This window comes from Sebastes fasciatus, chromosome 5 (genome assembly GCF_043250625.1).
Source record: "Sebastes fasciatus isolate fSebFas1 chromosome 5, fSebFas1.pri, whole genome shotgun sequence".
Lineage (NCBI taxonomy): Eukaryota > Metazoa > Chordata > Actinopteri > Perciformes > Sebastidae > Sebastes > Sebastes fasciatus.
The window spans coordinates 21,094,986-21,122,597 of record NC_133799.1 but is presented as its reverse complement, the minus strand read 5'-3'; the positions used below and the strand labels follow the sequence as shown (position 1 = coordinate 21,122,597).

Genomic DNA, 27,612 nt, shown 5'->3' with positions numbered 1-27,612 from the left:
AGTCTGTTGCTTAGTTGGTCACCTTGTCAGTGCAAACCACTTTGATCTGGCGGGATGTAAGGAGCAGCGTAATAGGGGGTCTGTTAGCAAGACGTTTTGATCGTGAGCGGTCGATTCACTAAGCCTATACACTCATTCAGTTCAGGCTATTTCAGATCAATAATGGCTTTAGTAGACCACTTTGTTTGCTGGATTTATTTCCCATCATGCAACAGGGACTCCAAAAATCAGCATCCAAACATGCTAACCTACTATTAAATGTTCAATCTTGAAAGTAATAAACTGAGTATAATGATCTTTTTGTTTGCTCTCTAGCAAAACTGAGCAAAAACGTGTGAGATTGAAATTCAGTTCAACGATCTATTGGCAGCAGACTGAGATGGTTTTGTGACTTTTTTGGCCCGAAAAGACTCTTTACCCTGAATTGATCCTCTCAGGAAAAGCTTATCCCCAGGTTGTGTACTAGCAACTTCCAGCAATCAAGTGGTTGGTAGGTTAGAGGTGTTGAAAAGTAAGATTAGTGTCTGTCAAGAAGTCCCTTACAGGTCCAGTGTGTAGGATTTAGGGGGATCTATTGCTGACGATAACGTTACGTTGAGTCAAAACTCTGCAACAGCTCGAATATTGTTACTAATGTACTACTAACCACTTATTTACTTACTCCTCTCTTCATCCCATGTGGGTAATAAGGCTGCAATGAGATCTCTCCGTCGTATTTTGTCCGTGGCAACATGCTGCTCCTCTCCTTATGACAAGTGCATCTTGTTCAGCAGCTCCTCCACTCTTAACTTAGCTGCATTGTTACCATCAAAAGTAAAACAAACATGCAAATTATAAATAACAAACCAATAAAATGTATTTTTAAAATAAAAAACAATATTTCGGGTAAATTAAACATAAATAATTAAAGATAAACAAATCCCTTTTGATGTTCGTTTTATGTTAAAGGTCACTTCTATCTTGACGTGGAGAGGAGTTTGTGTTGCTCTGGCTCTATCGATCTGGCGTGGAGAGGTCGTGTTGCTCTGGTTATACCTATATGGCGTGGAGAGGAGGTTTGGTTTGCTAAGGCTCTATCTGGTTGGCATGGAGAGGAGGTCGTGTTGCCCTGGCTCTACCGGTTTGGCGTGGAGAGGAGGTCGTGTTGCCCTGGCTCTACCGGTTTGGCGTGGAGAGGAGGTCGTCTTGCCCTGGCTCTACCGGTTTGGCGCCGAGAGGAGGTCGTTTTGCTCTGGCTCTATCTGTTTGTCGACGCCTGGAAGCTGCTTGACATCCTCCTGGATCCACCGTCTCACTTAAATTCACATTATACATATTAATTTTTGTCATATGGATCGTCTATGTTGTATTTTCATTATGTTGTTACTCTGTACACACAACATCTATTGCACGTCTGTCCATCCTGGAAGGGGGATCCCTCCTCTGTTGCTCTTGATGAGGTTTCTTCCATATTTTCTCCCTGTTAAAAGTTTTTTTGGTTAAGTTATTCCTTATCTGATGTGAGTGTTGCACTGTGAAGGACAGAGGGTGTGGTATCCTGTACAGACTGTAAAGCCCCCCGAGGCAAATTTGTGATTTGTGATTTTGGACTATACAAATCAAATTGACTTGACTTGACTGACCTAAAGGCCACCATTGTTCTCAGACACACTGGGGAAATTGTTGTAGCGTGAGACGCAGAGTGCAAAACTGTGGTACCAGCAGCTGCCATCTGACTTCCATTGCTCCTTAAGTAGACGAGAAGAAGGTCTTGAAAGATACCACGGCGTTACCATGGTTTTGCACTCGGCGGCTCACGTTACTGCAGTCTTGGAAAGGGAGGAGGGAGGAAGGAGTGGAGGAGTACTCAGTTGGTTGCAGCCTGCAAGCACGCCGCTAGATACCATTAAATCCTACACACCTTTAGTATCACACAGTATGAAGCAGTTGTTATTGCTCTGTTTCTGTCTGTCCTTCTCACTATTGTGTCTGTGTGTGTTTTAGAGGTCAGACCACCAGTACCCCAAACTGGACTTAACTCGGGAGGAGCTTCAGGAACGTTTCAAACATCAGCTCGGCATGGAACAGGCCTGCACCGTCACCATCGACTCTGTAGAGGTTGCCAAGCCCGTCACTAAAAACATGGCCAAAATGGTAAACAAACCCACCTGTTGCCTCTCCTCATCTTCATCACTCTCTCAATACACTAGACTCCTAGAAATGTGGATTTATAGTCCTGTATTTGCTGAAAAACCTAAAATATACTAGAGGTACAACATATGGTATTTCAATATGTTACTGTCAGATTAATTGCGACAGACTGGTTGAAATAATTGGTACCGTGTATCTACAAGAGTGTTGTTGCTGATGCAGTGTTTTTAAGATTACAAGACCACATTTCCCATAAACCGTGTTGCTTCCTGTTGGAAAAAGCATTACTTAATTTGTGCTGGAAGAACATCTTCTTGTTTTGTGCTGTCAGTTCTGCAAAGTCCAACATGCTGGCTCACAATACAGACGTAGAGGGGGTGTTTATCTTGACAGTTGTCTTGTCTGTTCGGAGTGATTATACTAATATAACATGATTCACACGTAGTGATGATGATAATAACTTTATTTATATTGCACCCTTCACAAAGAACTACAAATTGCCTAATAATAAAAGCATGATAAAAGTAATTAACATCCAGAGCTTAAGATCTAAACAAGATAAAATCATATAATAATAGTAAATAAATAGTTACAACAATATACTATCAGTTAAGAAATAGCCATAAGATAAAAGTGAGTCTTAAGAAGAGATTTAAAGGAAGATATTGAGTTTGCCTGCCTGAGATCCTCATGCTGTACTGACATTTATTTATTTTTGTATCTAAGGGTACCCATTGTAAAGTTTCTCTTTCCACCTGATATAAACTTTTAGATAATATGCATTTAGGCCGGACAGGCTCGAGGAAGAAACATATTCTTGTGGTGTGCCTTCTTTCCAACTCTGGCATTTACAGTCCAGCCTGGCTCACAGACGGGGTACGTGGGAAGCGAGCAGGCTGAGAGTCCCTGGTGGTCAGGAAGCATTTACAGACAGGCAGGGCAGAATAATAATGTATTGTAATGGAAGCCTCTGGAGAGAGAGAGAGCGCAGAGTCACCTCACAATCCACAATCCAGACCGACTGAAGAGTGAACACATACACACAGTCGTGCACCGAACACACGATAACCGCAATACCTCCACAGGCACGTGTACATACATGAACAAAACCGCTTACAGAATCTAATTTTCCATTATTCAGCGGTTTCAATCGTGTCATGTCAATCATTAAAATCAAGACGCACAGCTAAAAATGTGATTATAATGCACCAAAAAAAAGGTTTTCTCCCACATTAAAACACATTACACCGAAATATGTACCAGGATATGGAGCGCAACACAGCTAAAAGATACTAAGGTCTCTTCTTTCTAGCTGTTGTGGAACAGGATTTTGCTTAGTGAAGGTTATTAAGACTATGTTAACCAAAGGATGTAGTCTGTGCTTGGGAAATAATAAATAACCTTTATCATGGTTAAGAGCTCTTTGTTATAACTTTATCTCAGTAACAGGGCTGGAAGTCACCAGTGATGCAAATGTAATGTCGTTAGCCACATCATCTGGTAGATACTTTTTACACTTTGTGTAAAGCAAAGCTAAAAGACCCCAAAAGAACATCCTCATTTAGTTATTAAAGGAATATTTTGCCATTTTTCGAAACACACTTATTAGATTTCTTGCCAAGAGGTAGATTAGAAGATCAGCACCACACTTATGTATGTATATGTGCTTAATATGAGGCTAAAGCCAGCAGGTGATTAACTTAGCCTAGCATGAAAATGGGAATAATAGCCAGCCAGCAGGGGTCGACTCCTCTGGTTGCAAAAAGAAGTCAGACTGTATAGAGGTTTATTAGAAAATGAGCCTACTTCTCACTTGATTTATTACCTCAATAAATATTGTAAACATGAGTTTATGGTCTCATCTCTAGTTTCAAGTCTTCTTCAATACAGCATGATGTTCATTTGGTAAATTATGGTCCCATTTAGAGTCAAATAGACCATAAAGCAGGGGATGCTTCAGGGCGTGGCTACCTTGTGATTGCAGGTCGCTACCGTTGTCCGGTCTGGGAGTTGTTTTTGTCTTACAACTTTAACCCTTTCACACTGTGTTTTCAGTTCATGAAAGTTTATTGTAACATTGTGGTCGCTTAAAAATGTCTTATTCAGCATTCGGTTGTACTTAGCTCCACCCTTCTTGTGTTGTGGCAAAAAAACAAGATGCCGAACTCGAGGCTTCAAAACGGCAGTCCACAAATCAATGGGTGACGTCACGGTTGACTACGTCCACTTCTTATATACAGTCTATACTCCGTCCACGTAACTCCGCTATTTACCCTTGTTTTCGGTCTTTAGGCTAAGCCAAGCTACCTGCCTACTGGCTCTAGCTTCATACTGGAGTGGTATCAATCATCTCATCTAAGTCTTGACAAGAAAGCTAATATTACACGTACAGTATTTCCCGAAATGTCAAACTGTTCCTTAACTATAGTCTGGTGGAATGGAAATGACGAGTGACAATTTACTGTATCATTCATAAATTGTATACATCACAACTATAAATCTTTCTAATGGGCCAAGACTCTGGGAAAGTTTCTCCTTCCAGTTTTAGTCTTAGATGAATCAGTCTGTGGCCCAGTTGTGTTCCTCTCAGACAGATAGTCTGTTTTCTCCCTGTCACCTGGAGGTATCTGGGCCAAACAAGCCTAACCATCAAACAGAATGCACGCTCATGCTTCACAATACCTCGCGTCCAGTGAGAGGTGGCCCCGTCTACTGCTTCACAGTTTATAATGACGTTCCATTTGGTTCATGCAGCTTGTGGTAAACAACATTTTATTCAACACATTCTTTAAGGGTTTCTCTGCTGGCAGTCACTGTCATGAATAGAGGATGACTTTCCGATTGTGTTGTCCTTTCAGAGGGAGGCGCTGGCGGATCAGCGGGCACAGTGGCAGAAGATCCTCCTGCAGGCCCTGAGGGAGAGTAAGATGATCCTGGCTAACACCAACACCAAGGACTTCAGGCTTAACCTTTATCCCTACCTCTGTGTGCTGGAGGATAGCGAGTATGTTGACATCATGATTCAGGTAATTCAAACCCACCTAGCCCAGCCTACCGCTCAATGAAATGCCAGAAGTCTTGGATTTAACAAAGACATGTCAGTGTTTTGAGTCAAAGACATTTGATTGACAACAGCTCTACTTTACTACGACATTATAAAAAAAAGATTTGTAGTGATGTCACCGATATGCTCCTTTGTTTTCTCGACGCTGCCGTTGTGCAATACGACCTGACCAATCTGGGAAACCACAAAACACAAATCAAGTGTTTGACAGTGACAACAGCTGTAAAACCATCAGGCTTTATCTTTGGCAGCAAAAGGAGAGCATGCTTTGATCAGATATCTCTGCTTCCAACAATGACAAATACACAGGATGTGATGTTAATTCTGAAAAGACTGTTTTCACTTTGATTTCCCATCTGACTGAAGGATTGCTTTTTCATTCAAATTGAATCATACCTGCCAAAAGATCCACTTTTTGTGACAGAATTTTCATAAATGTTTCCTTGTGTTTGACGTTTTGAACTGTGTCCTCTTCGTACTCTTCAGAGCATTGCCGTCCTGCCTCCCAGTGGAGAGGCGCTGAAGATTTTAGCCAAAGATCTGGGCCACAGGGTCCACACCCAGTACTATGTGCAGCAGAAGCACCAAAGTCAGATGGTGGAAAAGTTAGGCAACATTTACAACACTTACACGGACCTGCTGGCCAAAGATACAAAGGTAGGGAAATCATCATCCTCCACATCTTCTTGTATATACAGTATGTACTTCTCATGTGTATTAGTTTTGCAAAAGAGAATGTATCTTCTGTTCGGGGCTGTACACATGCCGCGTCTAAAAAACGCTTTTTTTTCTTTCCAATGTGCCTGGGAGGTTGCGCTCCTGTTGTGACTGCTGTTACTAAGCAACCAAAACCTTTGCGATGATGAGGAAGTTGCGGTAATTTAGCAGTAAAAACTAAACTATACACAATAAATGGATTTCCAGCACCGTAAATCCCTCACAGTGGCTTCGCTGCTCCATTTCTCTGTGTCAGTTTGGCTGATCTTTCAACCGGATGTTGTGATGTCCTCCGACGGAATGGGTGAAGCAAGTAAAATAGTCTGTCGGACAGATCATAAAGCTCTGGGTAACCCTACACCAACATTTTTAACTCCTCCATATATTTACCGTAGACTGATATTTACAGAAGAAAGAACAATTATCTGCTGGCTGTGATTGGTTGTTCCTTGTCACATGACATGTAGTGCACACTGCAGCGTTTCAAAAGTTTAACTTTTTTTTCTTGGGGCGCAGCTGTCACCCTTCATTTGGGTATATGTCTTACATAGTCAAAGTAATTGTTTAAATAATATTATATAAAAACAATTAAACAAGTTATTTGTATGCAGTTGTCAGTCCGTAGAAAGGATTCAGATTGCTTGGTGTCACAATAAAAGCTACTGTACAGGCATACTGTATGTACTGTACTGCACAGTAGACACTGCAAAGCTTGAAAAGTGAAAACACAATACATGCTCTCAATTCTGATGTGTAAAATCCAATAATTCACATCTCATTTTGTTTAAAAACTGCTGCGCTGAGATGATATCCTCTGTTTCTGGAGTGTGTGGGTGTTTTTCTTTAATTGCAAAGCACTGTTTGTTTTGTGTCCTAGAAACTATACTGAATGACTCAGTTGTTATAGTCTCAGATATTATGCTGTTGTGAAGTTCCATGTCACAGTGAATTGAAAATTAAATTTGTGTGCACAGTAGATCAGTGCCAAGTCGAAGTGAAATAACTTCGACAGCAGTATTTCAAAGTCTGCGATGCCCTGCATGCTCTCGAGACGAAAAAGATAAATTCGCTCCTTCGTACACGCCCCTCAGAAAATATATTTTTGTAATTGTTCTGCTTTAATTTGTGCACTGTGAAACCGAACCGGATTAAATAGAAAACAAACCAAAAGTATCCATTTCACTCTGATTCAGACTAGCCAAACGGACTATGGCTTGTGAAAGCGCGCTTAGATTCAGTTATCATGCACTGTTTGTTTAGTGTTGAAAATGTGTGGAGTCACGACACCACAGCCGGTATCACTGACTCGGTGTTCCACCGGCGTTTTGATGGTTCTGGTACACTGGGGTGGGGAAAAGCGCTAATGTCATCAAGACTGTAATGAGCAACAGCTCATTACTCTGCAGTAGCTAGTTATTCTAGAAGTTAGTTAGCTGTTTGTTTACATGCAGCCTTTGTAGTTAAAATGATGCCTATTATTGTGTTTTTTGTTGTTGTTGTTATGACACAAAACATTAATCCAACTTCTTAATTACTTGTCTGAGGACCAAATTATGTTTTTATTCTCTCGGATCATCCCTTTCTTGAAGGCTCTGCAGCTGTGGGTTCTTGTTTTTGGCAGAACTTTTAATACATCTAGGCTTTTACAGTATTCATCATATTTCTTGAAACATGAAAGCTATCTTTTGATTGATCACTAAAACAGTGCCTGTTTGACAAATTCTTTTAGGTCTGAATATCAAAACTGAGCTCTTGGGTTCCTTCCAAACACTGTAGCTTATTGTGATGAGTGATGACTCCATCCTCAAAAAATGAAAACAACCCACTTCCATTGTTCTCCCTCTAGGAGTACGGCAACCTTCCCAGAGAGCATTGGTGTAATCTGGAGATGGACCACAGTTCAGGACCCACGCTGCAGGGAGGAGAGACCCACTGGCCATACATAGTATCCCTGAAGCTGGGCACTTACATGGTGGATATGATGGTCAAGAACCTCAAAATTAATAGCGACATCATAAACCCGGCTTTCAACAGGAAGCTCATCCCCATCCTCTACCACATGTACGCCTTCCGAAGCACCCGACAGGTACAGTGGATGTTAAAGTCTTTCCAAGTGCTCACAGGGATATCAAAGGAAATGTCTAACCTGGAGTTGGTAGCGATTATACTAAAGTGGTATAATAAATAGAGAGGGCTTTGATAACCTGGTAACAGGATTCCTGAGCATTCACTCAGACCAAAAAAAAACATCCTTTCAGCTGAATTTTATGTGGAAATGGTCAAGGATTATGTTTAAAGGGATCTCCTGGAAACCAACTTTGAGAAAAATATTCAAAGGATTAAAAATGAAACAGCTGTTCATTATGAGAACCATCCATCAGTCAAAATAATCATCTTATCCATTGTGACTTTTTGAAAATGACACACAATTAGTCTGATTAAAAGGTTTACCACACATTGTTCAAATATAAGGCTGTCAATCTATTAAAATATTTAATTAATCGCACATTTTTCATCTGTTCAAAATGTACCTTGAAGGGAGATTTGTCAAGTGTTTAATACTCTTATCAACATCGGAGGGGGCAAATATGCTTGATTTATGCAAATGTATGTATATATTTATTATTGGAAATCAATTAACAACACAAAACAATGACAAATGTTGTCCAGAAACCCTCACAGGTACTGCATTTAGCATAAAAAATATGCTCAAATCATAACATGGCAAACTGCAGCCCAACAGACAACAACAGCTGTCAGTGTGTCAGTGTGCTGACTTGACTATGACTTGCCCCAAACTGCATGTGATTATCATAAAGTGGGCATGTCTGTAAAGGGGAGACTTGTTGATACCCATAGAACCCATTTTCATTCCCATATCTTGAGGTCAGAGGTCAAGGGACCCCTTTGAAAATGGCCATGCCAGTTTTTCCTCGACAAAATGCCCAAGTTTGGAGCGTTATTTAACCTCCTTCGTGACAAGTTAGTGTGGATTCCTTAGGTTTTCTAGTTTCAGATGATACCAGTATCTTCACTCTAGCTTTAAAACCGAGCCTGCTACAACCTAAAAATCACAAGTTGCGTTAAAGAAATTAGTGGCGTCAAAATGAATTTGTGTTAATGCGTTATTACTGTGTTAACTTTGACAGCCCTAAGTTGCAAAGTTAATACTTTCAATAATATGAAAAGAACCACAGTGGAGCAGAAACAAAGGAAATACCTGGAAACACTTGACCTTCACTCTAAAGCCTATTGCCTCGTACACTTGTGAACCCGCTTATCCAGTGTGAAGCTCCAGAGTGTGAATTATAAAACCATTTCCCCCTTGTGTGAATAGGCATGGGGAAACAGTCGAGTGAGATGAATAGGTTCTGGGCTAATCCCTTTTTTAGTGTCCCCCTTAATTGGCTCGCTGGTTTACTGCGACGGGACCCTGCAGGAGGGTGAGCCGACCGTGGCAGTGGAGAGAGGCAGAAAAAGAGAGAGAGAGAGAGTCGTGGACTTTTTGGACTTAATGCACTTTGACACTGTTGCAGAGTTTTGTTCGCGTGTTTTCTCTTCCTCCCTCTACTTTCTTTTCTCTTATCCTCCTCTTCCCCTTTCTTTCTTTCTCTCTTTGGAGGTTAGCCCATCGGGGGAGCATCCTAATGATTTTACATCACAGCATGACAGTCTGACTCATGCAACAATGCTGAGGTGTTTTATTTTTCTGTCAGGTTACTGTATTTATTCTTATGATGGTATTCTTATGTACAGTCCTACATGTTGTAAGAGTGAGTTAGAACTAGGACACAATAATTCACACATTACATTCACAACAAAGACAGCCTGAGAAAAAACATCACCCCCAGTCTGCCACCCTGACTCCTGACCTGGGTTACATAATTAAAGTTACTGTGAGGAACTTTCAACTGGTTATGAAACAGTCTCAATTTTATACTGATGCCTCTAACTGACCTACGTTAGCAAACAAGAGCATCAGCGAGAAGATTGGCTATTTATTTATAGTTATTCCTAATGCTTCTCGTCGGTTCCACTGGGTCGGCAGCGACCAGCCCACCGCTGACAGACCCAGATCCGGCTTCGCTGCCGCCTTAAACCCGCAGTCGGAACTCCAGCAGGAGGTGGAGAGCTCCATGCCAGGAGCAGAGCTTCGCCTCGCTGCTCCCTCGGTTTACGCTGGAAGCCAACACCGACCGCACGCTGCTGGAGGCCCAGTCCGTTTTGCTGGGCCTGCTGGAGGGAAGGAAGGCACGGGAGAACCAGAATCAGGACTGCTTGAGGCAGACTGTCAGACCCTGCTGCAGTAAAATGAGAGGTTTTCTGAAGGGACTCTGGTGCTCGGAAACACTACCGCTTTCGTCCACAGGGACCGCCAAAGTAAACACAAAATTAAAGTTCCTCGTAGCAGCTTTAAATAAAGAAAAGAAAGAAGTTCTTCCAGATCATCTGCGATGTGGAAGCTCAAGTATGTAAGCAACATTTCAGTGACCACTTTTAGGACAATGGGACAAACCAATTTAGCGGTAAGGTTTATGGAGCTACAGTTTTCTATCGTAGTCTTTTGAAGATATTCACTGGTGACCAGTTGTTTGAATGGAGTAAGTGGAAACTTGTGTTTGGCCTGGTTGTTTGGGTCTGTACTCAGTGCAGAAGTTGTTGATTGTTCTTCTATGAATCAGTTTGAATATGTATCTGATCTACTGGTATTTATTTATCAGAATTACATTCAAATCATTTTTTCTGCTCATTGCTGCTTCTAATGGGATTTCCTCTGATGCTTCATCCTCCAGGTCGGCTTCATCAAACCTCACCCCATCCTGTCTCAGATGCAGCAGCAGGCCACGGAGACCAGGCTGACCTTTGACTCCTATGTGATGCCGATGCTTTGCCCTCCTGTGCCCTGGACGTCTGCCAAGTTTGGAGCCTACCTGCTGACACCTACCAAGCTGATGCGCACAGTGGAAGGGGCCACACAACACGAGGTTTTGTTGGAGAGATGCCAGAACCTCCACGCTGTCCTGGACTCTCTCAACCAGCTGGGCAACTGTGCCTGGCGTATCAACAAACCCTTGTTGGATATTATCATCTCCATCTTCAATGATCGGGGTAACGATAAGCTAGACATCCCTCCTCCTATGTCGGAAGCCCCCGTAATACCCCACTTCAACGCCCAAGATCCCGCTTATACCGCTTCTGAGAAAGCCCTCATGAAGAGGGAGGTGATAAATGCCAAGAAGAAAAGCAGCGAGATGCACAGCCTGCGTATGAGTGCTCTATATAAACTCTCCATCGCCAACCACATGCGTGATGAGATCTTCTGGTTCCCTCACAACATGGACTTCCGGGGACGTACCTACCCCTGTCCTCCGTACTTTAATCACCTAGGAAGTGATGTCACACGGGCTGTCCTTGTGTTTGCAGAGGGGAAGCCCCTCGGTCCGAAGGGACTGGACTGGCTAAAGATCCACTTAGTCAATCTGACAGGACTGAAGAAGAGGAGCTCACTAGAGGGACGGCTGGAGTACGCCAACACTATCATGGAGGACGTACTGGACTCTGCCGACAACCCTCTCAATGTCAGTTTGTCTTTATAGCTTTGTCCAACCATACATTCATAGTTCCACATGTCATTTCTTGTTAGAACTTATTAGTTTTGAAGTATACGCTATTCAATTTTGCAGAAATACCAAAACAGTTACTATTTTAAATTTCGGAAATATGCAGATTATTATAGCATATCCTTTTTCTGTCTTACTGGAGGAAAGGTCAGTTTAAGCAGTGAACAAAACCTAAAGGGGATATGGATATCTGTCAAAACAAAAAGTGAAAATGCTTTTCCGGCAGTGTTTATGTATGCAGGATAATGTGTCATGTGCTTGTGTTTGTCTTTCTCAGGGCAAGATGTGGTGGATGAATACAGATGAGCCGTGGCAGGCTCTGGGCTGCTGCATGGAGATAGCCAACGCTGTGAGATCTCCTGATCCAACACAGTTCATCTCTCATTTTCCTGTTCACCAGGTACACCATGAAACAACACAGTTATTTATCTGTTGACAGAGTTGTATAGAGATTTGAAACACATGTTTGATGTCCTACAGATGTAAGATAAATCTGTCTAACTACATATTAACACTTTGGGCTGATCGTAGTTTACAGTTTACAGCCTCCTAAAATAAAGGTGTGCCATTCATTCATGCTTTATAGAGCTATTTTAGAAAGCACATCAAAGTTAAACAGGCAAGACCTCCCCAGCCATCTGGGGCCATTTCATGTTATCTGTCATAAACCTGTAGCCCTAATCTTACCGACCAGACCCCAGATTCAGCTATCCTGTTCTGAGGTACAAACCACAGCAGCAGACAAATCCTCTAGAATAGTGCCAGTGTTGTTTTTTATATTTACTACACTATGAAGCCCTCTAACTGAATCCAGTGATTTACAGGTTTAAGCATAATCTGAGACGTTTACCATGTTTTAGGGTAAAGCAACACCGTCTGCTCATCAGGCTGCATGTGATGATCATAAAGTCGTTATGTCTGTAAAGAGGAGACTCGTGCGTCTAGCTTTAAAACTGAGCCTGCTACAACCTCCAAAAGATGAAATAGCCGCCGGGCTTGACAGCGGGCCGTCTGTAAGAAGTTGATTAAAAATCTGTAGTGTTTTGGAGAATCAATACAGTATCGCAAAACACAATATCGGGATACTCATGTGTATTGATAGTTTCCCACACCCCTACTCTATACTTAAACTACGGATAATCTGTAGTAATCGGGTCATGATTTCTAGACAGAGACATTGCTATTTTTTGGCGCTTTGAGCACCACAAGCTGATCTAGTTCCATTATACTGAAGAGAAGGCAGACATCTCTACAGCCGATACCTGTAGCACTCGGCAACTCACACCAAAACAATCTATAAAGATAAATAGCACTACAGGTAAGAGGAAAAATAAGTATTTTTGATTTAGGGTTGAACTGTCCCTTTAAGGGCAATATTCACTTTGTGGCTTTGGGCTGTGAGACATGGAAATATGTTGTTATGAACTAACGGCCTCAAGCAAATCTTTTTCCTCATCTATTGAGCCGATGCTTATGTGTTAAATATCGCCCTTTCTCCCTTGTTTCTCTTCAGTTTCTTTCTTGTTCTTTCACTTCCTCCTTCTTTAAATCATCCGTTCTTTGTTTTGTTCACCTGTAACCTTTCCTCCCATTGTGTGCCGATCCTGTAATTCCTCCTCTGCTTCTGTTCTCTCCTCCTCCACATCACCGCTTTAATCTTTCCTCTCCTCCAGGACGGCTCCTGTAATGGTCTCCAGCACTACGCTGCTCTAGGCAGAGATGTTATTGGTGCAACATCAGTCAACCTCATGCCCTGTGACGTGCCCCAGGATGTGTACAGCGGAGTAGCACAGCAGGTCAGCAGCACCAGTGGGCTGGTTTTTGGTTTGCCTTGTTTTTGTTCCCCTTCTTTGAACTGCATGGGCAACTGAAGTGCGGTTGACGTAGGTTGTACAGTAGTTGCTCAGCTTTTAATATTCAGATGAGTCACTGTATCCCGTAGTGAGTGACAGATAAGTCATTGAGAATATATTTCAAGTTTCTCTTTTTAGGTCGTGCATTAAAAGGTTAGTTTCTCATGCCTTGCATCAAAGTGCAGTGAAAGTAGACTCACATATCCAAAGGCTGAAGGGGCATGTGTGCATACATATTTATCAAAGAACCCAGCTTGCTCTGAACCTGCGTATTTTTAAGCAGAAACAATTTGAAGCTAATTGTTATGTACTGACATTTCAGTACAGGAGGGATCACAGTGTGCTGAGGGAAAAGAGTCTGTCCCAGGACGTATCATCGGCAGTGACTGTAATTACAAAGTACATCGTGGTGTTGTCAGTGAGCGAGGGGCTGACTGAGAGTGCAGGACACTATCTCACTGATGTATTTTTACCATTACAGTTGTTGTAAGAAGATATTGTAGATCATATCAGGCTGGTGAAATAGCCAGCTAGCTGGAAAAATAAATCTTGTTAACTTGTAAAGATAAGCTGTACAATAAGTAACGGTGGCAACGGTCATATTATTGTAGACGATGTTAAATCTAGTAGAGCCGCTGGAACGATTAGTTGATAACTCCATTAGCTGATCAACAGAAATTGAATTGACTGTTGGCTAAGTCATATTTAAGGAGAACTTGCCAAACATTTTTTGATTGAAGCTTCTAAACTGTGATCATTTGCTGCTTTTCTTTTCTTATCTTGGTGTTTTGATTTTTGGTCACTTAAAAATAGTAGGGCTTTCAATTGAGTAAAATATTTAATCGTGATTAATCGCATGATTGTCCATAGTTAATTGCAAACTAATTGCAGCTTTTTTATCTGTTCAAGATATACCTTAAAGGGAGATTTGTCAAGTATTTAATACCCTTATCAACATGGGAGTGGGCAAATATGATTGCTTTATGCAAATGTATGTATATATTTATTATTGGAAATCAATTACCAACACAAAACAATGACACATATTGTCCAGTAACCTTCACATATGTTGAGGTTAGAGGTCAAGGGATCCCTTTGAAAATGGACATGCAAGTTTTTCCTCGCCAAAATTTAGCGCAAGTTTGGAGCGTTATTTAACCTCCTTCGCAACAAGCTAGTATGACATTGTGGTTACCAATGGATTCCTTAGGTTTAGTTTCATATGATGCCAGTATCTTCACTCTAGCTGAGCCAGCTACGACCCCCGAAAGATCAAATAATGGCCGGGCCCAATGGTGGGCCGTCGGATTTTTAAGAGCTTAATTAAAAAATATTTTAACGCAAGTTTCGTTTAAGAAATTAGTGGCGTTTAAACAAATTGTCGTTAACGCGTTATCGTGTTAACTTTGACTAAAAGACAGACATTTGATAGGGATAGAGCGGGTCGTCTTTTAATCCCAAGGTTGGCGGTTCAATCCCCGGCTCTTCCTGTCCGCATGTTGAAGTGTCCTTGAGCGAGACACTCAACCTCAAGTTGCTCCCTGGGCGCTTTACAGCAGCCCACTGCCCCTAAATGCTTAGGATGGGTTAAATGCAGAGGTCAAATTTCATGTATGTAGACTATGTATGTGACGATTGAAATAAAGTTTAAGTTTTAGGTGTTTTTTAAGGTTTTAAGTTTAAATTATATGTATGTGGATTTGTGGATGAGCATTAAAATATCCTCCAAATGACACATTTTGAACGGAGGCTGTTTTGATATTTGCATAAATGACACATCTGCGTGTACCTTCTACATGTCCATGTGTTTCAGGTCGAGGAGTTCAGAGCGCGGGACGCAGCGAGTGGTATGAAGACCGCCCAGGTGCTGGAGGGCTTCATCAGCAGGAAGGTGGTCAAACAGACCGTGATGACGGTCGTGTACGGGGTCACGCGCTACGGGGGACGCCTACAGATAGAGAAAAGACTGAAGGAGATTGATGAGTTCCCCAAGGTACAGTGGTGGTGGTGGTGGTGGTGGTGGATGGGGGCTTCCCTCGCACTGCATACTGTTTTATTTTTAGTGTTGTATCAGCGTCAGCGTGGTATGACCGAGTGGCCTGTTAGCACAGGATCTCCTCTATATGGGTCTCCCCTTACGCCTTCCTCTCAGGCTATATATTCTTACACACATTGAGCCCAGACAGACTCGTAATGAAGTACAAGGTCTTCTCTGCTGAGGTCTTTCCTCCTCGGATATTATTGCTCCATTGTCTCCTGCATGTGCATGGAGGCATTTATCACAGCGACTGCATATAATTTCAGCACCTTTGATCGTCCGCCCAAAGGGATTCCAGTAGCTTCGACCTTGACATTAAGAGTCCCGCCACACTGTCTCCAAGTGAGCTTTAAAGTTTCTTTTAGTCAAGTTTATTTATGTATTATCGTATTGCAGTGAAATAAGATATTGCATGGTTGTATCAGGGAAGCCAGGCGTGTAATACAACAATAGATATATTTGATATCCTGTGCGCAGTCATTATGAATCTATTTTTAGTTCAGAACCACTGCGCTTTGATTTTGGTTGGACGTAAATGGCTCTCTGATGGGCACACCCATTCTGTAAAATGACACCATGGCAGGAGAATGGAGGCATTTAATCTTCTTACAGCTCTGTAGTGCTTATTATCTGTCAAATAGCTATATACTTCCTTACAGTAGTTGGCGTTAATCTCATTGCCTGTGTAGATGGGATCGGCATGATCCTGCTGTCAGCGTATCTCCTATCTTGCAGCCGGAGGATTGTGCTAAATGACTTCTGCATAATGTCCCTAATTGTTTAAACAGGGAATTAGGGGGGAGTGTAATTGTGATTGATTACAGGAGGATGGATGGAGGGGGATGAGGAGGAGGAGATCATATCGCTGTAATGATATGAGAAATATACCACGCTCATTCAGTGCTGCAGCTTTTATCACTTCTATTTGCATTATACATTTAATCCCTAATAATAACTAAGTGGAAAAATAACCATCAATAGTTTGTTTTAATGAGAAATGCAGTGGAGCAAAGAGTTAATGTGTGTGACTGTGTGGAAAAAATACACAAACATAATCACGTGTTTCATGTATTTCCAGGAGCATGTATGGGATGCATCTCATTACCTGGTGCGTATGGTGTTCAGCGGCTTAAAGGAGATGTTTACAGGGACCAGAGAGATCCAGGTGGGTTCATTGCACCTACAGAAAGTCAAATACGTACAAGTTTTCTCATCTAACAAATCACCACCAATATTAACTCACATTTGTTTGTTACTAATTGCATAACAGGGCTGACATTCAGTAAAAATATTGTCTAAAAATACAGTTGCTCCTTTTATTTTCACTAGAATCTACATCCACACATTCAGTAAATCCTAACCCCTCGTATAGAGTAACGTGTATTCTGCTAAATGTATTTTAGGTTTTTGTCATTTCCTGATAAAAGTTTTTCTATAACGGACAATGTAATTTGGTACTTTTTATGGGGAAAATAGAGACAATGGTCAATTAACACACTTAAACTTAAAGGAATACTTCACCCTTAAAATGATCATTTGTATATCAATTACTCACCGCGTGTTACCTTGAGCTCTTGAAGAAAACTTTGTTTTTATCGCATGCCTCCACAGCGAACGGAGAATTCAGAAACTAATGAAAAAGGAGAAAAGTCTTGATGAATTGAAGTAAATGGAGGCCGCGTTTAACAACTGCAAAACTATATTAAAACATTTGTTTACAAACTCACACAACTCTTGCAGTATAATCCAAATCTCATTTATCCAGTCGTATGCTCACTACTTCCCAAATGTATTTTCGCCGAAATCTTACTATTTAAAACACTTCCGCCGCTACCATCTCATGCTTGCGCAGGCGAACTATTTGTCCGTGCGAGTCCAGACGAATCTAAAGTTTTAAATATTAAGGTTAAAGATCTTAAGAATTCAAGGTAATACGTGATGAGTAATTGAAATACAAATGGTCATTTTAAGCATGAAGTATTCCTTCAATTCCATTTAATTGCGAGTGTAACCTAGAGTCTTCCACAGCAGGTCAGCTTAACATGCAAAATTGTAAAAATTGTCGAAAGACAAACAAACAGTTCAACATATATGAAGAATACAGTTTCCAATATTGAATGAATATTACATTTTAATTTACTGTTTTTTGTTTTTTTTTCAATTAAATTTCCCTTGAAATCAACCACTATTTATAAACCCAACATAACTAACTAACTCACTTACTAACTCTTAATAAGATAACTTAAATAACATAACTAAGTCCCCTTTTGCCTTTTAATTAATACAAAATGACATTGTTTTATTCCGGGGAAAATCTTAGGAAAAAGAGAAAGGATATGAGAAGGTTACTCCAGTTTCTGACTACTAACCTACTACTCTATATAGGATGGTATTTTATTTTTTATTGATGACTAGTTTACTTCAGTATTACCCTGGGAACGGCACCCATTCATCACATAGACTCCATTTATAGATTTAGGACGGGCAACTGGTGGGGGATTGTATATTATCTCCACAGGCAGAGAGGAGTCTGGCGAGCAAATAGAAACACCACCCACTGCTAGTGTGTGTGTGTCCTTTGGGGAATGTGTGGGGATGGCCCAGTCTGAGATGAAAAATCCCCTTCCCTGTCTTACCTTGGTGTCGACCTGATGCTGCTCTGTGTGTTTGTGTGTGTGTGTGCACCTGCTGCTTTTAAATAGGTCACATCCTCTTGTATTTCGCAGCGGTGAGTTGAAGTATGAGTGAGGGAGAGGCAGCTGATCCATCCCCGGTGCTGTCATCTCTGACCTCTCCTACGCTCTCTGTACATTTCCCATTTATTCTGCCAACACAGCTACTCATTCTCTTCAAACTGTGCTCCCACTGTCTGTCCACTCTTCACTCTCCTCCTCTCTCTGCCTCTTTATCAATCAGTATTGATTGATCAGTCACCTCCAGCTTCCTCGCCAGCTAATCTCTCACTCCCGTTTCTTTGCTTTCATGCTATCTTCATTTCATTGTACCTGGGTGTATAAGGAGGGAGGTGATGATGAATGGAGATGCTTTGGGCCAGTCTGCTACCTCGAGTTGTTAGGACATACATATATATCTTTCCTACAGCTCTCTGTGTGCCTGCATGTGTGAGGAGGCACTTGTGGGGCATTAATATGGCTTCTATTCTTGGAGATAAACTGTGTCAGACACAGCTTCATTTTTAGAGTTAAGCAACAACTCCTCACCTGTTCCTCTGCATGTTATCAACAACTGTTTGCTGCTCTGGGAAGTAGAACAGCAGACCTTAATGCATAGATCATCTGTTGATGCTGTGGAGAGAAAGTTCCTATTTTCAGTTTGTGTCTTTATATTTGTAGCCTGATTAATTAAATCCATCACCCAACTGTCCAAACTCTCTGATTTGAACTGGATTGCTCTGTTCATACACACACTTAGAAACACAACAAATAGGCAGACTCACACTCTCTATTGGTGAATGGCTTTGCATATTTTCTGAGTATGCTCCTCAATCCATTGTGTGTCCTCAATTTACCTCTGCTGGCATCCATGTGTTGCAGGATTGGCTGACAGAGAGCGCCAGGCTCATCTCCAAGTCCGGCCACACTGTGGAGTGGGTGACACCCCTGGGTTTACCCGTCATTCAGCCTTACCACCGCAAACGCAACCAAGTGGTAAGTCTCATACTAATGCCTACCTTACACTAGGAGACTTGCAAAGACTGGGGATTTTGCAGAGTCACTAGTTGACACAATGACACAAGATTACAACTAGATTCCTTTTTAGATTATGTCACATCCTGCTCCTGGTGGAAATTTACAAGAAGGAAAACTGTTGAGAAAGAAGTGGACATGAATTACTGCAGCTCTGGAGAGAGCACAACTATTGGCTGTTGACAATGTTCGCGTCATTGAATTTAGGATGATATTAAACTTGTTTGTTTTTTATCAGAACGTCGAGATGAGAAAAACACTGACTTAAGACAGTTTTATGACAACCTTACACTGAACAATCGACATCACGGGAGTGCGCTGCAACTTTAGCAAAACTCTCGTGATTTTATTCCGACATCGGAAATGTGTCTGCGACAGTGAAATCGCTTGAAAAGTCGTTTGGTGTAAGGTCGGCATAAGGCATGTGTGGGGGTTCTCTACTCGTCTCTCTAAGGTTGTGTTTTCAATGCGACTTTTGTGATCGGATGCATCAGATCATATCTCAGCTGGGTCCGCATATGTGTGTCTACACTTGACACTTCAATGCGACCTGCCTGATCAGATAGTGATCGGATATATTTTTTGTGGTCAAAGCAGCGGTTGTAAAATGATGGATAAACACATAAAACCTCCTATAAATTCTTATCAATAAAAGTCCCCCGTTATTTTTGCTGCTTACTCTTCCTCCCTGCAGTATTATGTTAGCAAAGCTCTTCTAATTTGGTGATTAAAAACATTTTCCAAGTAGTAGTTTCATACACCGTATGATAGACAGCTTAGCCAATTACTGGCCTGTCTTCATTTCTCTGTATTTTCAGACCTTTCTGAAGTTCTCCTCTTGTATCTGCACCTTGTGTCTTCTTCTTCTTCACTCTTAGTTTCACCTTTCACACCAATCTCAATACTCCCACAACTGACATAATTTCATAGCACACACTGTCTACACTTTTTTGACTAGCATAAGTACCAGTATATACATTTATGCTCATGTATCTCTCTGTTGGCATACTGACTAATAATAGAATCCCCTGTGTGTACCAGCTTAGTGCTCTTATAATGTAATATGTGTTGGATTTGGACCCCTCATTGTCTTTTTGTTCGGTGGTGAGATGCTTTGAATCATCATCTTTTGATATAATAATAATTTCACAGTGCAATTTCCACTCATTATATTTCATTTGGACTTTGATGGAATTTCTGATGAAGCTGATAATAAATCAGGGTGGCCAGTCAGCTTTGAGTCAGCTGGTTGGTTTTAAGCTACGGTATGCTACCACGCATATGAGTCCAATGAGTATTTACACACAAATATAATAACACTAAGAACAGCAGTTCTCCTGATGGCTGTCATCTTATAACAAGCTATAAATCTAGTTAACATTCTGTGTTTTGATCCACTGAGAGCAAGCTGTCGTCCTTACACAGTCTGCCCACACATTTTTTGCTTCACTCATTGTGGTCTGGCGAGGCTCAATAAGCATTTGCTTGCATTACGGGCACTGCCAACGTGCATAGGCCAACACTACTGTGCATGTATTTCGATCAGCCTGTTTTCAACGGATAATTGACAAGTGCTCTTCTTCTCGGCACAAACGTGACTGGATGCACTCAACACTCACTGGGCTGTCCACGTTTTCAAAAAGGCTTCAGGATTTCTATCCGGAAAAAAATGATGACTCTTGAGGTTGTAGCTCTGTGGTAGACTGGCTACCTGTCAGGGGTAAGGGATTTATTTTCCAGACTAAGGGGCCGTTCACATGTCACGTTTTTTGCTCGCTCAAATCTATTGTTGTCAATGTAGATGCGCGGCAGGCACACCCAAATGCTAGAGCGATGCCGTCACGGCGCGCAAGCGTTCCCAAGCACTGCGCGAGATATATACTGCAGCACGCACCGCATGTTATGTGAGGAGGAACTACCAATCACAGCTGGCAGATATCTTTTCTTTCTTCCGTAAATGACAGTCTACAGTAAAAACATGGAGGAGAACTTTAGAGCAGGGCTACCCAGAGCTTTACTATCTGTCCCATGGACTTTACTTGCTTCCCCCTTTCCGTCCGAGGACGTCACAACATCCGGTTGAAAGGTCAGCAAACTGACACGGACAAATCAAGCAGTAAAGTTACTATTCGGGATTGACGGTGCTGGAAATCCATTTATCTTTATTTTGACTTTGAGTTTAGTCAGCGAGGCTTTTACTGCTAAATTACTTCAGCAACTTCATAATCGTCATCGCAGCACGCAGGTTTTGGTTGCTTAGTAACGGCAGGCGCGACAGGAGTGTAACCTCCCAAGCACCTTGGATAAAAGGACAAAAGCGCTTTTAGGCGTGGCATGTGTACGGCCCCTAATATCTCCAAGCAAAAAGATTGTGAGATAATCTGTAGTCTGGTTTTGGGTTTAGTGTGTCTACAACCCATCCCTTTGTGTTGGCCTCAAACTATTTTTAAACCCAAATTATTCCCATCTTATTTTTGTGTTTGCTGTTTTAATTCACTCCCCCCTCTCTTTATTCCCCTCCCTCAGTCTACTTTCTTTTTCTTCTCCAACTCCCTAAAACAATGAATGTTTCGGTCTTCTTCTATGCAGGACACCCAACCTATCGTGTAGCTTTAAGCACTGGAGGCTTTGCGGCTGGAATGTACGATGGGTTTGTTGCTCGAGTGCACCACTGATGGTGTATTGTGATTTCTGTGAGTGGCTCAACTTTAATGGAGCTCAACAACAGAGTAGAGTTGTCCGTCACTATGGAGATCCTGGCAGTAGCACAACATGTCTGTGTGCCAGCACATCTGCAGATAGCATGCTTTTGTAGGTGTGTTTGTGTGTATACATGGAAAGAAAAGCCTGCATGTGTGTGTGATAATTATATAAAATCTATTTTGACCTCTATATCCTCAATCTCATTAATTAAGTGAGAGGAAGAGACGGACATATAGCCAAACACAGCTAGCACATAGAGCGGCATGCTGCCTGCTCTTTTAGTCTGACATCAAGCAGAAGGTTGGCTCAGAGGGGGAGTGACACCTCATAAGAAGGTGCAAGAGAGCGATGGTGACAGATGGTGGGTCCCCTGAGGGTGCATCTCTCTCTGTCCATGTAGTAGGGCGAGTTCCCCCCGATTTGATCTGCTTCTTTCAATGTCCAGCAGGGACAAGGAAGCTGATTAGCCGGTGATGATGCCAGAGATGATGATGTTTTTAGCTTACATTTCACAGATAACTTTTTTTTTTTTTTATCCCCTGCATTAATTCTCTAATCCAGTTGCATCACTGGGCAACAACAATGAAACTTGCAGAAAGGTCACCTTTTCCCTGCGTGGCTGGATTAAATTCAATCTCCCAGTCTCCTCTCTGCCTCTTAAATCCAAGGCCACAGTGTTTCTGGGGGTCGTTAGTAATTAGACTCGAGATAGAGCAGGAAGATGAAGTGCGATGTACGGAAAGGAAACCAATGAGTGGAGAGAAAGTAGCTGCTACAGTGTCACATAATCAGAAAGAAGTGTGTGTGCATGTGTGTGTATCTTTTAGCATTTTTTCTTTGTTGGTTCTTTTCAGTGTGCATACAGAGATGAGTACAAAATGCCGAGTCTAGTATTTTCCATAGCTGATGTGAAGTGAGGAAATTAGAGTAGGATGGAGTCGCTGAATGGAGCATGCATATACATCAGGGAGGTTGCTTAACAGGATTGGGAGATGCTAATCGGATCAGAGGTCACTCTGGCTCAGATTCCGTGTTTATTTTTCATTCTCCTGTCCCGGGCAAGGTTACAGTGAAATCTCACGCTCAGGGGATGGTGACACAAGGGAGTCATCCGCTGGATTGGCCGGATTTGACTGGATTTGTGAGTTTATAGCGTGACTAAAAGCTGGGTGATCTAATGTCCGCTATGTGGAAAGATTCAGTTCGGTTTTGGTTTTTGGTAGTAATTGGTGATTTCCCTGGGCAGCTAAGCTTTGTGAATATTTTTTGGTATAGTCAACTGTCAACATTAAAGAACAGTTTAGTATAATGTGGTATAAGCCATAAGATGTAATACGTTTTAAATGAAAGTTTAAAAAAAATAATCTTCCTAATCATGGACAGATTATGAGACAATGGCAATTTTGCATCTATGGTCGTTGTTTTCTGTCAGTTTGTGGTCACTTTGTATTTGTTTGTAGTCATTTTGTGGTCTCTTTGTTGTCGTTTTGCATCTCTTTATGGCAGTTTGTGGTCACTTTGAGTCCAGTGGTCGTTTTTATGTCTCTTTGTGGTCATTTTGTGTCTCATTGTAGTGGTTTTGTGTCTTTTTGTGGTTGTTTTGCATTTCTTTGTGGTCGTTTGTGTCTCTTTGTAGTTGTTCTGCATCTCTTTGTAGTTGTTCTGCATCTCTTTGTTGTTGTTTTGTGTCTCTTTGCGGTCGTTTTGCATCTCTTTATGGTCGTTTGTTGTCAATTTGAGTCTCTTTGTGGTTGTTTTGTATCTCTTTGTGGTCGTTTTGCATCCGTTTGTGTCATTTTGTGTCTCTTTGTAGTTCTGCATCTCTTTGTTGTTGTTTTGTGTCTCTTTATGGTCATTTGTGGTCAATTTGAGTGTGGTTGTGGTTATGTGTCTCTTTGTAGTTGTTTTGTAAGTCTTTGTGGTCATTTTGTGTCTCTGTAGTGGTTTTTGTACTCTTTGTGGTAGTTTGTGGTCGTTGTGTGTCTCTTTCTGGTCGTTTTGTGTCTCTGTGGTCATTGTGTGTCTCTTGGTAGTCGTTTTGCATCTCTTTGCTAAATAGATTATATGCTTTGTCTGTCTGGTCTGCTTTTCTTTTGTGTAGAAGCAGGATTACTGCAGACTTGGAAACATTTTCGGGGCTTGTACAATCGGAGTGAGTCGGCTTTTCTAATTCTGGGGAACTACATATCTCTAAATGTCGGCGTGATGCCCTCCATGCCTCTCTTTGTCTTGGAACAGAAGCGAGCCTTTCCCAGGGGTAGCATGGCGTTTCGCTGATCTTGCAGAATCTTGTGGCATTTTGGGGTAAAATAATGAATGCAGTTTGAGTTTCAAGGACACCCCCGAGTGGAAAGTTTGGTAGAAAGAAGGTCTGGAAAAGGTCAGTGGAAGTGTGGCGAGACTCAGGGGGTGTATTGCAGCTGTCTTCAGGGCTAGAAGGCGAGGGGGAGGACCAGGTGACCCGGAACAGCAGAGAAAGGAGGTGTGACGCAGAGCTGCTTCCACTTGAATGGATGAGACGTGTGTTATTAACCACTATGTGATGAATGGGGATTCCCCTCTTGGCAGCACGGCTTATATGTGGTTAGTGATGGCTGTTGTATCCATGACCATCTGTGCTGCCACTCTCATGTGATTTAGACTGCAGGAGCCTATTCCCCACAGACACACAGCAGGGTTAGCCAAGGTCTCATTCATCACAGCCTCTCAGGGTTTGAGTCAGGCCTTGTACACAAATCATGCACGTATGCATTATAATGTACCGTGTAGGGTAGTGACCTCATTTACAGCGTGGCAGTCCATTACTCACATCAAAGGTAACCTCCATCCCTTTCACCCTCACACCTTTTTGCGTCACAGCGACACCTTTCCTAACCTATCCGTTAGCACACAAGACGGGATGTAAAGAGGGGGTTGATGGACAGTTTCCCCCCCACAAGTCCTCCTAGAGCAATGATGGATGAGATAGCAGCCATGGCAGAAACTAATGGGGTTTTACCACTACGCTTCTATTTTAAAACCATTTCTCGATAATTGTTTGATTCTGTCATTCATCACACAGCGACTTTCAAACTTTCAACTGGAATCGCCAAACCGAGTAGCTCGCTGGATCCTTGAAGCTGGCTTTAATGTACTTTCAACCACATGAACACCTGTCACTTTAATCCCTTTATATCCATGCCCTTTTGAATGCATCCAGTTAATAATTTCAGTATTTAATTTTTACAAGGTTGTCATAGAGTAGAAAAAAAGGTGGAGGAGGTGCTTTGTTGATGCTGTACTCCTCTATAATTAACATTTCTGAGAAGTAGATGATGTAACAAAAGTGTAATCTGCAACATTATCTTAGTGCGCTTGAGTTATTTTTATACTAATACTATTTCATACAGCTAGTGGCGTGAGTAGTCGTCTTGCACCATCATCGACATTTTTGGTACAGATTGCCATGACATTTGGTGCAGACATCAAAGGTCCCCAGAGGATAAATCCTACTGACTTTGACTTTTCCACTAGCGCTGCCAGCAGATTAAAGTTTTCACTTGTAATATCTCGAGATCTACTTGACGGATTGGCACACGTTTTGGACAGACATTCATCATTCGCAGACAATGTATCCTAATGATTTTTGTGAGCCACCACGGTTGGTTAATTTTAGCTTTTTTGAAATTTCTCCAAAACAGTTGTATGGATTGGCATGAAATTTAGTTCAGACATTCATGCCCCCCTCTAGATGAATAATAATAATAACCTTGGTGACCTCGTAGCTTTTCATCTAGCGTCATCATCAGGTCAAAGTTTTCATTTGTTCAATACCATATGTAGATTCTTTGTATTGTTGAATTCACATTTTTGAAGTATCACATTAGAACAGCTGTATGGAAACGTCAAGATTTGATAAAACTTCCTCAAATTGTAAAAAAGAAAAAAAAGGTTCTACGCTTGCTTGAGGTGTTTTTTTGCCTTTGTCAAAAGAGTTGATGCGCTAAATGGTATGTGCACCTTTTGCCAAATATGCCAGATATTCCCATAAGCAAATGCCTGTCTTTGCCAGATAACATGAAACATGTCCAATACTAGCTGACATGAAAGAACAATTAAAACTCGCCCAATTGAAACAAATTCCTGACGACCTCTCTCCATTTTTCTCTCATAGATGTTTAGATGACCAAGCCGACTTGTATTGTTTCCGGTTCGCAACCTCTACTTCTTCTACTCTGTTTACTGGCGGATTATAGCCATGCGTAGCCTATTACTACCAAACTACGCTGCAGCCAACAAGCCGAGTTTATTCGCTCAATACCAGTTGATGGAAACACGCCTAATTTGCATTTCTTTTTTTGCAACATGATATGTCTCTGTCAATATGTCAGTGGATCAATTTCAAAAAGTGTCACCTGATGTCGTTATAAATGGCGGTTTTTATGTCCTGATTTCCAGCTCTGTGTTTTTAAAAATCAGTAAACAGAATCATTGATAGCACTGTGTAATTCTACTCTAGGGTGCATTTTTTCCCCTTTAAACATGTAAAAGGCTCCACAAAATAATGCACTCATCCTAAAACCTTTACAGCACTCAGGAGAGAATCCCACATGAAATGTCTGGTTTCCAACTTTCCAGGAGGTCATTATAGACTCGGAAAGATCACAAATGGGAATGGGGAATAGTTCACGTTGCGGAGGGATGTGCACTTCAAAGGGCCTGCGTGTCCTCGGTGTTCATCCCACAGAGAAACAAGCAAGATAAAACAAAAGAGCTGTACATTAGCACCAAACACATTATTAAAGGTTTCTAAGGGTGTCAGAACGGCTGCGGTCATGCTGCGGTCTCCTGCGCTCCTGTTCAGAGGAGTTGTTTGTATTACGGATAATAAAGGAGTTGAATTCAAAGCCCCCATCTCGTAACGAATTTGGAATTTGTTTACAGTCGGTCAGTGGAAGTATAAAGCAAACACACAACTAATATGAGTTGATCCATCTATTTCCTTTCCGCCTATCCTACCCCACGCAAACAGGACATATAAACCCCACACTTTAAGGCTCAGCTCTAAACACTGAGCCGCCATGCTGCCCAATATGAGTTGATTTGTTTCTTTATTTTGCCTGTTTGTGATGCAGTTCCATATATTTGACCTAAAAACAAAGACATGAATGCAAATTTGTCCTCATGTGAGCCTGATAATAATTGGGAACAAACAAACTCAAGGTAACGCCTGCACACTACTCCATGCCACAAAAACTAGAAGGATGTTTAGACTCAATTTCTGTACATGTACTCAAGATTTCTTCTTTCCTTTTTTTCGTCTAACTTAATAGAATATTTTTTGATGAAGATGATGATATTACTTTTTCAGCTTAGGTCTGAAATTGTTCTTGCATTTCAGGAGCTCCATTTGACAAAAAATTGAAGACAATAAACAAGGATACATACTGTACATTTACAATTACTGCAGACAATATATTCAAGACCCTTCGATGTACATTTGATCTGCAATTAGGCTCCATATTTAATTTTAGGATTGACTGGTGCACAAAAGAGTGCTTAAATCTAACCCTATTGAATTGTGGAACCCTGTATCTCCGATGTGATGGCAACAATTTGTTCAGGACATGGTTGGGGTCAGAGACAATGTTGTTACCCAGCGTTAGTATATTATTATGGTAGGCTGATTGATCAGATTTACATTTGGTGGAGCTGTTTTGACTTTAAAGTGGTGGACAGACACTTGTACCATGTGGTATTACAATACTTTAGAACACTCATACTTACAGAAGTAAAGATC

General features: G+C 41.5%; 1 protein-coding gene across 3 annotated transcripts in view; it reads left to right on the top strand.

The window, feature by feature from the left end:
* Window positions 1-27,612, top strand: part of polrmt (polymerase (RNA) mitochondrial (DNA directed)) — a 125,561-nt gene that overhangs the window by 82,086 nt on the left and 15,863 nt on the right. For all 3 annotated transcript variants that reach the window (XM_074635679.1, XM_074635680.1, XM_074635678.1), the window contains 10 exons: window positions 1,984-2,133; window positions 4,989-5,156; window positions 5,681-5,851; window positions 7,758-7,997; window positions 10,705-11,490; window positions 11,810-11,932; window positions 13,206-13,328; window positions 15,199-15,378; window positions 16,502-16,588; window positions 18,978-19,091. In XM_074635679.1, coding sequence (XP_074491780.1) covers window positions 1,984-2,133; window positions 4,989-5,156; window positions 5,681-5,851; window positions 7,758-7,997; window positions 10,705-11,490; window positions 11,810-11,932; window positions 13,206-13,328; window positions 15,199-15,378; window positions 16,502-16,588; window positions 18,978-19,091 — 2,142 coding nt within the window. The remainder of the gene's footprint in view (window positions 1-1,983; window positions 2,134-4,988; window positions 5,157-5,680; window positions 5,852-7,757; window positions 7,998-10,704; window positions 11,491-11,809; window positions 11,933-13,205; window positions 13,329-15,198; window positions 15,379-16,501; window positions 16,589-18,977; window positions 19,092-27,612) is intronic.